Raw genomic sequence first — 13,348 nt, forward strand, 5'->3', positions numbered from 1 at the left:
GGGGTTATTGGGACAGACGGTGGCTGGTCTGATGTTTTCCACTTGTCAGGCTGCTGGTAGAGAAAGTGAAAACAGAAAGCTGAGTCCACCCAGCTCATCACTCTTTGTCCCACTGATGCTGCCCTGCCACTGCCTCTCTATTTAAAAACCAGGCCCCAGCTTGACTTCCTTGTGAATGTGCTGTGTTGCATGTGTGTCATGGAAGCACTTTTCACGTTTCCTCGCCATCTGGGTCGGACAAAGAGCAGCCGGTGGCGGAGATGTTGACGCGCGGCTGCAGGCCGACACTCGCTGTTGGAGGATATCTTTTCTTTTATTGTGAGCGTAGCACACTGGCCCGCGGTAAAGGAGCTGTTTATTTGGGTCAACACGCGAGACGGAGAGCCAGTGTGTCCTCTCTGAGCTACACACAGCTCAGGGGTAAGGACTGCCTTCTGTTAGATGGTTGGAAACTTTTTTGGGAGGCTGGGTGGCATCTAAAAAAAAAAAGGTTGAAAATATGATTATTTAACCACAGTGTTTCCATTACACCCCCCCCAAACGTCCCTTCAGCAGCTTCTATTAAAAAAACTTTTTCCCATGTAATAGTATGTCACATTTATATAAGTATATTAAACAAGACATTTAAAGGTGCAATGTGTAGTACTGACAGCTAGTTTTTAATATAGTTACTGACTTAGACTTCTCTTTATTAATCCTTTGGGGATGACTCCCGCAAGGAAATTGAATCGGCTACGGGTCCTGTTGGCTACGGGTCCCTGTCAGCTACGGGTCCTGTTGGCTACGGGTCCCTGTCAGCTACGGGTCCTGTTGGCTACGGGTCCCTGTCGGCTACGGGTCCTCCGGTAACGTTAGCAGCTAGCAGGGTTAGCATGGCGGCGTTAGCCAGGACCAGTCGGGATCCCTTTACTGGCTGTGTCTCAGTTGTTTTTGCGAGTAACCAACTCAGGTACAATAGCTATATTATTCAACGTAAGTACACAAATGTTGAAATTACATAAAATGCCCGTCCCCAGTAGCCGTGATGAATTAACCTGAAGCTAATGCTTACCTGTTCAGGAGGAAGTTGGCCAACTTGGCGTCCTTTTGGGCTCTAAGCTGTAACAATCTTTTAAATACATCTCCAATATTTACCCGGGTTTGTTATGTCTCTGGTCCCGCAACTGTTGCGTCATGTTGCGTTACATGCCGGGTTTTTTAGGTTGGGTAGAATCTATCTATGTGACCCTGTTCGTATGTTTGCTGCTTTCATGGCTGTACCAATGCTACAGCTGTACCAACGTTACAGTTGTAACGCGCCGGCTTTACGTTTTCACATCTGGCAACCCGGCCTGGATGTCCAACGGGGCGGTTGATACCAACACACGGGCCAAAACACAAAGAGAAACTCCGTCGCAGAACAGAAATTACAAAAGGAGAAAATACTGGCATTAGCATTAGAAAAGATAGCAGTTCAACATAGCATGTTTCCTTAATATCTGATGACGCATTGGGGGTCATTTTTCGATTTATTACAGTAAATATATTACATATTGGACCTTTTAAATTGTGACTCTAGATGTCTTTGGCATTATTTTAACATTTGCCTGTAATTTAGATATATTTGAAAGCTTTGGGATCTTGAGTTGAAGTAAAAGGCCCAGTTTGGGATTTTTTTTTACAAAATTCAATGTATGTTGAATAATAATTAAATAATTAATAAAAAAAAGTGTATAAAAAAACCTGTAAAAAAATGTCAAATGTTTTTATCCCCAAATATTTGACATTATGATAAATAGGTGATGGAAACTAGATTATTTTGAATGTCTGGAACCATAATTGGTGCACTAGTGGCATTGATCAGTATGTCAACAACACTACATAAGAGAATATGGGGCTATTAAGTGGTAAAAATCATGTTTGAAAACACTTTTTAGACTTTGAAATCAGTCAGAAACAACAAATTAAACACACAGGCCGCTCTCATGTTCACATGGGGTTGTCTCAATGTCCTACAAACACCTAGTGGCTTTAAACTGACAAAAACACACTAAGCCTCTCAGCTCAGCTGGGAATGCACAATAGCGGGTCTCTTACTTTGAAAATAAAAGACAAAAGGAAGCTGGCCCAGCGAGGACAGATTCCTGGTGGACGTGCAGCCATGGAGACGGATCAGGGATCCTAGCAACCGCAGCTTGTTTTTGGTAGTTTTAGTTTGTTTTGTTAGGTCTTGGTAAAATGTCTCATAATAGCTATATATGGTGTGTGTGTGTGTGTGTGTGTGTGTGTGTGTGTGTGTGTGTATATATATATATATATATATATGTATGTATGTATGTGTGTATATATATATATATGTATGTATGTATGTATGTGTGTATATATATATATATATATATATATGTATATATGTCAGTAGGAATAAACTGAAATGATTAATTTTTATTTAATTTGTGTATTGTATTTTACCTGGCAATATAGTTTCAGTTTACTTTTAAAAATATCTTTCACTGCTTATTTTCGTTTTAGTTTACTAAAATAACGCTGCACTCTGCTGGGAAACCAAGTGTAGGTTCCCCGGATGTATTACACTTAATGCTGACTGAGGGAATAAGCTCAGAATTGGCAAAGCTATAAAACTACTGGATGTCCAGGCGTTTCTTTGTCTATCGGCTTTCGAGGGTTTTAAACCGTTGTGATCACAACAGGGTGGCGACAGTGTGGTGAGACTCACAGCGACCAGGTTTATTTTCAGATGAAATCATTGGCTCGTTAGAGGGTGTGAAGGCACAGAGTGGCAGCTGCTGACACGTACGCACGTCGTGTTTTTAACCCTTGTGTTGTCTTCTCTTCCGGGACTGACCCGTGACTTATTTGGGTTTTTTAAAAACAACTCTAAAATAAAATTTTACTTCATAATCTCTTAACAAAATATTGTCTTTATCTCGATTTCAAACAATTGAGATAGCATATATGTTTAGGGGATGCAGTCAGTCTCTACTAGAACACAATTAAAAATGGAAGTGGGGTTCGTTTTTCTGTCATTTTGGTTATAATTCATGTTAAAAATCCACTCTGGATAAAACATAAGAGGCCATATCCAGAATAATTCTCTGAATTGAGTTAGGTATACATGTTTATCACAGGAAATAAGGTAAGGCCGTTGATTTTCAGGTAGAAAAAAATGTAACTTGTTCCATTTTTCTTCTTGTAAAAATTTGAAACGGGTCAATTTGACCCGAATACCACACAAGGGTTAAGCACGCTGCTGTTTGCCCAGATGATGCGGGAGTGAGATTCCTGCTGAATGTCAGGCCAGTGGGGATCCATGTGTAAGGGTGCGTGTTGGACTCGCTCGCACCAGACCGCCGTTCAGAGACCGCCTCATTTAGCCGTCCATTTGTTGTGAAACCGAGCCCGCTCGTTTCCGCTCCTCAGGTCAGCTCTGATCACCCGATGCACCACCTGTGACTGCTGCTCAGCCTCCGCTGTTACATAATCCCCTCCAACAGGTTGGCGCAACATTTAGCAACAGCACTTTTGTTGTTGTTGTTGTTGTTGTTGTTGTAGTTTGTGTCCAGGAAGAAGAATTACTACAATGTCACACTGGAGCAGTGATTCCCAAAGTGGGGGGTCGGGACCCACAGGGGGGTCGCGAGCCAGAAAGAGGGGGGGCGGTGGGTCGCAAGTTGATTTCCAGAAATAAAATAAAAATTTAAAAACTATTAGAAATAGCATATGTTAGCCATGATTTTAACACAAGATAAAACTAGTGGCTAAATTTAAAATAAAACCAAAGCAAATCAATTTGATTTTCTTTGACCACTCTGACCCCTGAGGTCATTACAACAGATTTACGACATATTAGCGACAGAATCAGTCGTAGCAGGGCGGTGTGCAGCGCGACTGAAGGTGGAGGATGATCTCCGAGTAGCTGGTCTCCAACATTAAACCAAGATGGGACTTGCTGGGCTCCAAACACACTGCACATCCCTCTCATTAGGTTAAGTTCATATTAAAGTAATGAGTCAATTACTGTAGAATAATGTCATGGCTGTTGTGTTATTGTGCGTTGTCAATATGCTCGTGTTTGGATACGCCTGTAGTGGTCGCGCAGTTGCGCGCAATGTTTATATACGTTTATAGTGGGGGGGTCGCAAGTCACTTGCACCGTTACTTTGGGGGTCGTGGGCTGAATGTTTTGGGAACCCCTGCCCTAGAGACAGGGATTGGAGGGGGGTTGCCCCATGCATACATGAGTGACATGCATACATGTTTTTTTTTTTCAATCTTTTTGTTTTCTCCTCTCCTTTATGTCCACTGCAGCTCGGTGCAGAACAGCGAGAGAGGGAAGAAGATCGGAAACGCCATGATGACCACCAGTCGCAGTGTGGTCCAGACGGGGAAGGCAGTGGGTAAGAAAGCTCAGGAAGCAGTCCCCAAAATGACATGTCTGAGGGAAACATTGGTCAGGGTGGCGTCCAATCAGTAAGCTGAAAGGGATCAGTGTCTCGACTCTGCTGCTGAGACGATATTCCTACGTTAAACAGATTACCTGCGCATTTCCTATCATTCCTAAATCATGTCAACTAAGGCTTGAATAGTCAATTTAAATATAAATCGTGACATTTCTTTTTTCCCAAATTTACAATAGTATAAAGTGGCAAATCCTCACATACTGTATGAGAAGCAGAGACCGACAATTATTCTTATTTTTTTTAGGGCACATATTCAACTTTTTAGATATTCGTTTATAATTTTGGGATTTGGATTTTATTTGTTGCTTAATGTAAGCTATCAATTAAAATTAAATTGGATCGGTGAAGATGGACTCCAAAATACATTTTGTTGGCACGATATTGTACTATATTTATACCTTTTAGATGTGGAAATATACAAAATAAAATGACTTCCTGTGTGTCAAACAATTTTCCTGCTTGAGAACAGTTCATGTCAAAATGTCTAAACTAAAAAAAAAAACATTGCTCAAAATAAAATACAGTGTAAAATTTGAAAAATAATGATTTAAATAAGTAAAAATAGAGACAAGTACGATGTACGTCACCTTTTTTCGGTGCTACAGACACATTTTGGTTCCTCAGTAAGACAGAAATCGTGAAACAAACGTGTATTTACCTGTTTTGTAAGCGACATCTCTCTTCTCCACCTCTGCTCTCAGGTCAGTCCGTGGGCGGAGCGTTGACCAGCGCCAAGTCGGCCATGTCCTCCTGGTTCTCCACCCTGGCCCAGCCTGCAGCCGTGACCCCCCCGGCGTATCCGGAGCCCGCCACAGAGGTCCACCCCTGAAACCAAACCCCCCCCCCCCGGTCCTCCGTCTCCGACTCTGTCCTCGTCCTTCTGATCTTCTGGCTACGGAGAAGCTTTGAGGGCCAGTGGACCGAGAGCTGCTTTTATGAATGAGAAATGGGTTTTAAGTCTGGACCATGAAGCCTGACGTCCTGGTGCGTGGCGGCGCTACTCCGGACAGGAAGGCAAGCGCTGCGGTTATACTAACTGTACAGTCCATGTCCACTGTGAGGCAGAGGCGGCCAGGGCTTTGAACCCATCGCGTCCGGCCCTCTGTTTTTATTGCTGGATGCTTTTTCTGTGAGACACTAAAGATGCTGTCATAGGGGTTTTGCGGTGTTCACTCTTTTGCTGCATATTTCTAGAGTTTGTCTATATAACTGACTATTTTGCTCACAGAGAAATTATGTTAAAACGTCACTGTTACAGGATTTGACCGACAGCATGAGCTGTGGCACCTTGAAGATTTTTAACGGTTTAGATTTTAAACTCAGCCTGGCTCATGTTCAACGATGTCTCTGTAAACGTAGTGCGAGGCAAAGTCCCCCCCCCACTTCCGTTGTCCCTCACGGGACCTTATTTTGGAAGAAATACATACAGTAGTCGACGGCGAGGGTCAAATAATTTGACCACACAAATTAATTTTCATTTCCACGCTTGAAACCAGCAGCCAAATGTTCCTTTAGGGGCTCCGTAGAATTGTGCCATGAATTACACATACAATATTTGTCAATTTAAAAGCTACTTTTGTAAGCCAAGAAAGGTAAAGTTTGTTGTAGTACCAATTCGTTTTGTGTGAAACCGCTTCGTTGTCTTCATCTCTCGTCCCGCTTGCTCAATATACGTCACCTTGCTAGCTAGCTAGCTAGCATCATTGAACATGCCAGCTAACTAGCTAGTTAGGTACCTTAGCTATGTTCCACATACAAAAATTACTTTCTTACTTTATGTGTTTTATTCAGCAATTTTTATCCAACAAGCAAGATCCGTTGCTAGTGTAGCGTTACATCCCAGTATGAAACACACAGGCATCGTAGCCTCAGTGTGACGTCACCTAATCTTTCAAAGTTTTACAACAAACAGACTTTCTTGACTTGCAAAGTTGTCTTTTGAATTGACAAACATATGTTTAATTCATGGCACAATTCAAACAGGATCAAAACATTGTTTCTTTCTTGTCGTTTACTACTGTACGTATTCTTTTCTGAAATACGGTCCCATGTCGGTCCACCGGAAAGGGAGTGACTTTGCATCTCTATTGTGGTTGTTGTGGTAACAGCCTGCGTTCCTGTGTAAAGACACACACGTAGACGGACTAGCTAAAGAACTAACAGCTAACAATTATTTATATTATTGATCAATTTGTTGATAACATTTATGATTATTAGGTTGCAAATGTCAGAAAATAGTGAAAATGTCCACAACCGAACCAAAGTGACATCTCTAGTGCCAAAAATATGACAATATATATATATATATATATATAAAAAAATATTTTTAGCTAGCTAATTAATTTAAATTAAGTGTAAGATATAAAGCTTCGTACCTTTCCTTTTAACCTCCAAACAGTTGGCTAAAACTAAAAACTAATAGTGGCTAAAGCATTTTAGCTAGCAAAAAACAATAACAAACATAGCTAGCTAATGCTACTTTTAAGTATTTTTGTTACGTCTGTTCGACATAGGGAGCATTAAATCATACACATTTATAAAATGGCCATGACTTGAAAATAACATAAAGTTATAAAGATATAAGCATGGTGCCCGTAAACGTCCAAATAGTGTTAGCTAGCTAACTTTGTTAGCATTGGCTTGCTGGCTAACATGCTTTAGCTAGTGTTTCAAGCGTGATACTTGTAACTTATGGTGTACAGGATATGGTGTGAAGAAGATCTTTGTTACCATTCACCGCACTGGCTGATGTAGTTTCATCACAAACGTTAGCTTTAGCAAGGTAGCTAGCTTAAAAGGCTGGCGCTCAGTGTGTTTAGCTAGCCCTGTTTTCAGCTAAGCTAGCTAGCTAGCCACACGGCGTAATGAAACGTGGAAAGGGAAAAAAGATAATTGATTAAATATGTGCCAAAACCAAAGATAAGAAAGAAATCAAGCAGTTAAAAGATACAATTAACTAATCACGTTTTTATTTGTTTTGATCAAGTTGTCGGTGGGTTAAAAGCTTTTTGATATTTTTTACCAACTGATTATAGCTTTAAGGGTTTACATTTCTTTTTACACTAAATTTTAAATATTTAAGTAACAGTATTGTTTACTGATGTGTTAAAAAAATATATAATAATTTACTGCTTTGTAAAATTTTATTACAATGTCAGTTTTTGGGTCTTTACATTACTTGTTTTAGTCTGACCAACGGTTGTAAACCCCAAGAATTTTCAATATAAAATAGATAAAAGCAGAAAATTGTCATATTTTGTGAAGCATGCAACGGAGAATGTTTGGCATTTTTCTTGATAAATAATGAATCCAATCCCAAAACTTGGAAATGAAACAACTAATTGACTATTTGATGAATGAGTTCAGCGCTAGACTAAAATTACATTTCCTGTTAAATGCAAAATTTAATTTGGTGAATTTTTCCCACCGCATCTGCGACAAAATCGAGAACACCACACCAACATAATTACAAAATCTGAATGCTGTTACTACAATAACCACAATATTGTTACATAAATCCTTGTGTACCTAATGCCTGATGTTGTGCCCTGATAAACGTGATGAAAACCTCCCTTAACCACGAAGGAACCTGCAACCAGCTTTGTGTTTGACGGGATGTTAGTAACCCTCACCCAGGCCTTTTTATACTATATATATATATATATAAATATATATATTGGGAGAACTATATTTAGTAAATCTGAAGATAAGTCAGATAACTTATTTATTTGTTGTGTAAAAAAATCAGAAATACCCATGTTTTGTCATTACAACACTGGAACAAGTCCTAGTCTGTGGACCACTGTGTGTATTTGCACAAAGCAGCCATGATATTCTATTTATGTGAATCTTTATCTAACTGTAATTTTGAGTTTCTTACAGAATCGTTTCCCTCCATGTCTCAAATATTCAAAAGTCGGATTTAAAGTGGTCCAGTGAGCATGCTCTGTCCAGTCCAGTTTCACCGCTGTAATGAGAGTCATCTTTCTGTCTTTAAAAATTATGTTTTTATTTTCTGCGTTTCTTCATGCTTTTAAACCTTCTTTGACCATTTAGTCATTTCGGGAATTTCCTTTCGATTTCTGGATTAAGTTTTAAGAAGACATCAGCTGTTAAAAGCTGCTTTTCGTTTCTTTTCTTTTCTTTTTTTACGATATATTTTCATTTTGTATTTAACAAATATGAATGTACTGTGAATTAAAAGTCACAGAATATTTTCCTGACAGATGCTTTTAATGTATTTGAGAAGTGAAACTATACTTTATTGCTGTATTAAATAAAAGTTAAAATTCATATAGTGAACAATTCTTTTATCCCTCTGGGGATGCATTTTGTGTCCGAATACAAATGTAGGTCAGCCAAAGTGTGTTTGTGTGTGTGTGTGTGCGCGTGTGTGTGTGTGTGTGTGTGTGGGGGGGGGGGTTGTTATTGTTGTTCTGGTGGTAGCACATGGCCTCTCAACTATGCACCCATGTGTTGTCCAAAAAAAACAACTGTGCGGCATCACGAGGACGCACGAGCCCAGTGACCTCAGCCGAAAGTCACACTCAGTAATCCAGTACAAAGTGATTGTTTTCATTAATAATTCATACGCTGATTTTAATTTGTTTGGATAATCATTTACATAATCCTTAAAAAAACAAAACTTGCTGGTTTAATTTTGCAATAAATTTATCCTTAACTTTTTCTGACAATGACCATTTGAAAAGTTAATGCAAGATTTGATCTTTTACAGCCACTGTTGGGAGTAATGCCGCACTACTATAATTAAACTACTTTTGGCTTTTTGCCAGTATTAGTTATATTTAAGTTTTATCCTTAACAGGTCATCTCAAAGACAAAATATATTTCAGAGTTTTAAGAGAAGAAAAGATTCGACACATGTAGCATCCAATAAAAAAAAACATTTCCAATAGGACTGTAAAACCTACAAGTACCAACGTTGTTTCTTATAAAAGAGCATATATATATATATATTACATTTTTATTCATAATTTTTTTTATAGGAATCTTCCAGGACTGTATTGGAAACAATGAAAATCCTATAGTACTTTTTATTAATCAAGACTAGAAATGTGACTAATTACATCTTTGCTCCGGGGTTATGATTCATAGTCACCTGACCGGACAGAATCACAGTGAATGACGTGAAATAATCAGTCACCGCACACAGTGGCAGTTTAGGCAATTTTAGCTTGCTGTACTTGACATTATTGATAAGAAATAATTGTCAAATGTCTGAGAAACAGTTTATTTAAAGAGTAGTAAAAACTTGTGTCGCACGACTTGAAGATGTGTGCGGGCTACAATAAATATCAAAACACATGTTGCGTTTTAATGTTTCACGTTTCATCATCATGAATATGGTACAATAGATAACAATTTTAAGTTTTGTGCCACAGGAACACACTATAATACAGCTGTGTGTGACTTTTAAAGTCTTTTTTTGTGCGTTTTAAAGGGTTAGTTCGGATTCAGCGGCTTTGTCCTGAGAGGTAAAATGGAGTCTGGTGGCTGTGAAGAGAGCAGAGGTAACGGCTTCAGTTCGCCGTCGTAAAGCAGTGGAAATACTCTAAATACAGCGCACTAGCACTTTAACTGATAACTGAAGCTAACGCACCGACTACAGAGAAGCATCTCATACAATTACACTTTAAAAAAATCCACAACAAACCCTTTCAACTTTTTTTTTTTTTCCTTTAAAATGCTTCTAGCGCCGAGTATCAAACGGTTTGAGACTAAATAGCCAACCGGAACTCAACCTGTGCTCGTTTTAAAAGCTAACTGTTTAAACAAATGACACTTTAAAATAAAAAAAACTGGCAGCCACGCCAACAACGCCACATCCAAGTCCAAACAAAAGAAGCAGGGAGTCAGTTTCAGGAACGTTTTTGGTATGTTTTTTTTAATAAATTAACGTTCATTCAAAATACAGTGCCAAAGGAATATGATGCAGCCAAACATGCTAGTAAGGTTTGTCATGAAGCACCTGTGCTCATGTTTTTAAAGGTAGGAGGAAGAACCCCCCCAACCCCAACCCCCCCTCCACTACTGCTAGTGGTTGCCGGGACAATTTCCGTAGCAACAGCCATGGGCCAGCCCTCTCCTCTCGCAACCATTCAGCAGCAAGAATCCTCAATATTCACACGAGAAAAATTAAATCTTGATAAGAAAATGGATATCTACCCACAATCACACTACAGTAATGTTTGATATTAAATAATAAAAATAAAAAAAAGACACTAATACAAAATAGACCTGGTTATTTTCCCCACACTAAAACAGTTGTCTTTTAAACATACATTATATATATATATATATATATATATATATATATATATATATATATATATATATCAGCAGCTTGGAAAATAAAAAATAAAAATGCATGAGCCCGAAACCTACCGAGAGTGGAGTTGTGTGTCTGCAGAGACCCTTATGGAAAGAAAAACGAATGCTGATGTGACGGCGGATGGAGTGAGGTGTAAACTGCTAGCTGAGTGGAAGACCTGCGTGCTAACAGACTGGCAGACAGGCGGTGGAGGCGCTAGGGTGGAGGACAGGGCGGCGAGGGAGGAGAGGTGATGGGTGACCGGACCTGCAGTCAGCCTCTTCTAAACCCTCTCCGCCTCTTACTGGTTTACCCCACCAGCCCTCCCACCCCTCCCGAAAACCATGGCCCCGGTTCCTCTGCAGGGCCTTTTTTTTTTTTTAATTTATTTATTTATTTATTTTTAAAAGAAGAAATACACTGATCTTGTTTCAAAAGGAACCCTCAAATCTACCAAACAATTGTTAGATTTAAAAAGGTGTCTCCGAAAAGTTTGAATTTTGCTTATTTGCGGAGGGTGGAAGTTGTAGTCAGCCTGGATTCAAACGGAGACCCAGAACCACGACTGGTGCTACAAGGATTAGTCAATTGAGAGGATCAATTAACAATTATCAAATATTATCGATTCATAGCCTAGAAATCTAGACGCATTCTAGCGGCAGCAAATCTAGGGTCAGTCTAGCAACTCTCTGTTGGCTTGCAAGCTGGAAAAAAACTACACTTCTGGTCAGGCCAATCACATTGTGTATAGAGTCGGTGGGCGGGCTTAACGTAAGGACGCCAGAGTTGCGACGGTTCAATACAAGGACAACGGCTGCTGCTGCTGGCGAACAGCGGCCTTTCGATCGCCCTTTGGCCGCAACACCGGAAGACTTGGAGTTAAGCTCTGTGGTCATTCTTAAAAAAGGAATGAGTTCAGAGGTTTCCTCGGATTGAGCCCTGTCAGCGGTGAGTTCCCAGACCCAACAACTTGATGATGTGGGTCTGGCTTGTCAGGCCAATCAATTCTGTTTGATCTATAACATGTCAAAAAAAATAGCAAATAAGTGTCCATTACAGGATCCCCAAACTCAAAAATATTCAATTTACGAAGATGTAAAAACAGAGAAAACCATCATATCCTCACATTTGAGAAGCTGAAACAAGGTTTAAAATATATATGTCTGAAACATGACTTAAATGATAAACCAATTATCAAACTTGTTGCATATTTGCCTTTACAATTAAGTCATTTCTCAAGCAAAAATGTCAAAAAATATTCCCTCATTCCAGCTTCTCAATTGTAATATGTTTTTCAATCTTGGTAAATGTAAGACTTTTGGGATTTTGTATGGTTTGAATCATGTTATTCAAAGACGTAAGTGTGGGCTTTTTACATTTTATAGAAGATGAATTAATAACTTAAAAAGGACAGATTAACCCTCTATGCATTTTACATTTGACAAAACAAGATCCAATTGCCAAAAGTTTTTCAGAGCTTTCAACTACCATATTGTGGCCATCAGAAGACAGAGTTTGCTCAGTTGTTATAGAGATGGTTTAATTATCACATGAACATTTTTTATTCTAAGGGTCATTATTCATTTTTAAATCAGTAGCTTGACAAAAGCACCAAGTCCATTTACTGGAAACGATGGAGTTCGAACCATCTCTGTACGAACTCTATCCACTGAAGGTCGCGAGATGTGACTGACAGCTCCGAATGTTTTATTGTTGTCGTCCAACTAACACGGTCAGTATAAACTTGCAAGCGCAATATCAAAACATGCATAAACACTTCTCCTACCAATAATGTTCTCTAAACTGCTACGGGAGTGGATTGAGACGTTTCTATGGAACATTTTTAATTGGGTCTGCGTTTGAGTCCAGGCCGACTGCTGAAGGAGCGAGCGTATACGTTTTCAGAGAACCTTAGGGGGGGTGGGGGGGAGAGAAGAGAGAGAGAGAGAGGAGGAGAGGAGAGAGATGAGAGAGAGAGAGAGAGAGAGGGAGAGGAGAGGAGAGAGAGAAGAGGGAGAGAGAGAGGAGGAGAGAGAGGAGAGAGAGAGAGAGAGAGAGAGGAGAGAGGAGAGGAGAGAGAGGAGAGGAGAGAGAGGAGAGAGAGAGATCTCCACAGAGTGTTCCTTTATAGTAACGAGAGAAAGGAAAGACAGGGACGCCATTATGGGGGGGGGGGGGGGGCCGGGGGCGGGGATTTTGGTACAGTTGCCATTGTCATTCCGAGAAAGTTTACCAGTTAAGTGCATCATCACAAAATCAGTTGACGTTTAGATTATCACATTGTAGAAACAGTATGACAGACTTGTAATAATATCGAACAGATGTCACAACTGACAAAATAAGAAAAAAAAGGGGGCACCTTTTCGCTCTGAGCTTGTTTTGAGCTGCCTTGTTACGACAGCTGTAGCTGAGAACGTTGAACCCTTTTCATATCTTAGAGAGAACTGAGATCCCCCCCCCCCCTTCATGTTCACCCCTCAGCGTTACAGCTTCCTGGTTCAGTCAGCGAGGTAGGGGGGGGGGGGGGGGGGGGGGGGGGGGGGGGGGGGGAGGGTAAGAG

The 13,348-nt window shown here is 40.0% G+C and overlaps 1 protein-coding gene across 1 annotated transcript in view; it reads left to right on the forward strand.

Annotated features, from left to right (window-relative positions):
• Window positions 1-7,370, forward strand: part of avl9 (AVL9 homolog (S. cerevisiase)) — a 29,290-nt gene extending 21,920 nt beyond the window's left edge. Inside the window, 2 exon segments of the mRNA XM_032504533.1 lie at window positions 4,306-4,394; window positions 5,159-7,370. Coding sequence (XP_032360424.1) covers window positions 4,306-4,394; window positions 5,159-5,286 — 217 coding nt within the window. The 3' untranslated portion in view covers window positions 5,287-7,370.
• The last annotated feature ends 5,978 nt before the right edge of the window (window positions 7,371-13,348 follow it).

Source organism: Etheostoma spectabile, chromosome 22 (genome assembly GCF_008692095.1).
Source record: "Etheostoma spectabile isolate EspeVRDwgs_2016 chromosome 22, UIUC_Espe_1.0, whole genome shotgun sequence".
NCBI classification, from domain to species: domain Eukaryota; kingdom Metazoa; phylum Chordata; class Actinopteri; order Perciformes; family Percidae; genus Etheostoma; species Etheostoma spectabile.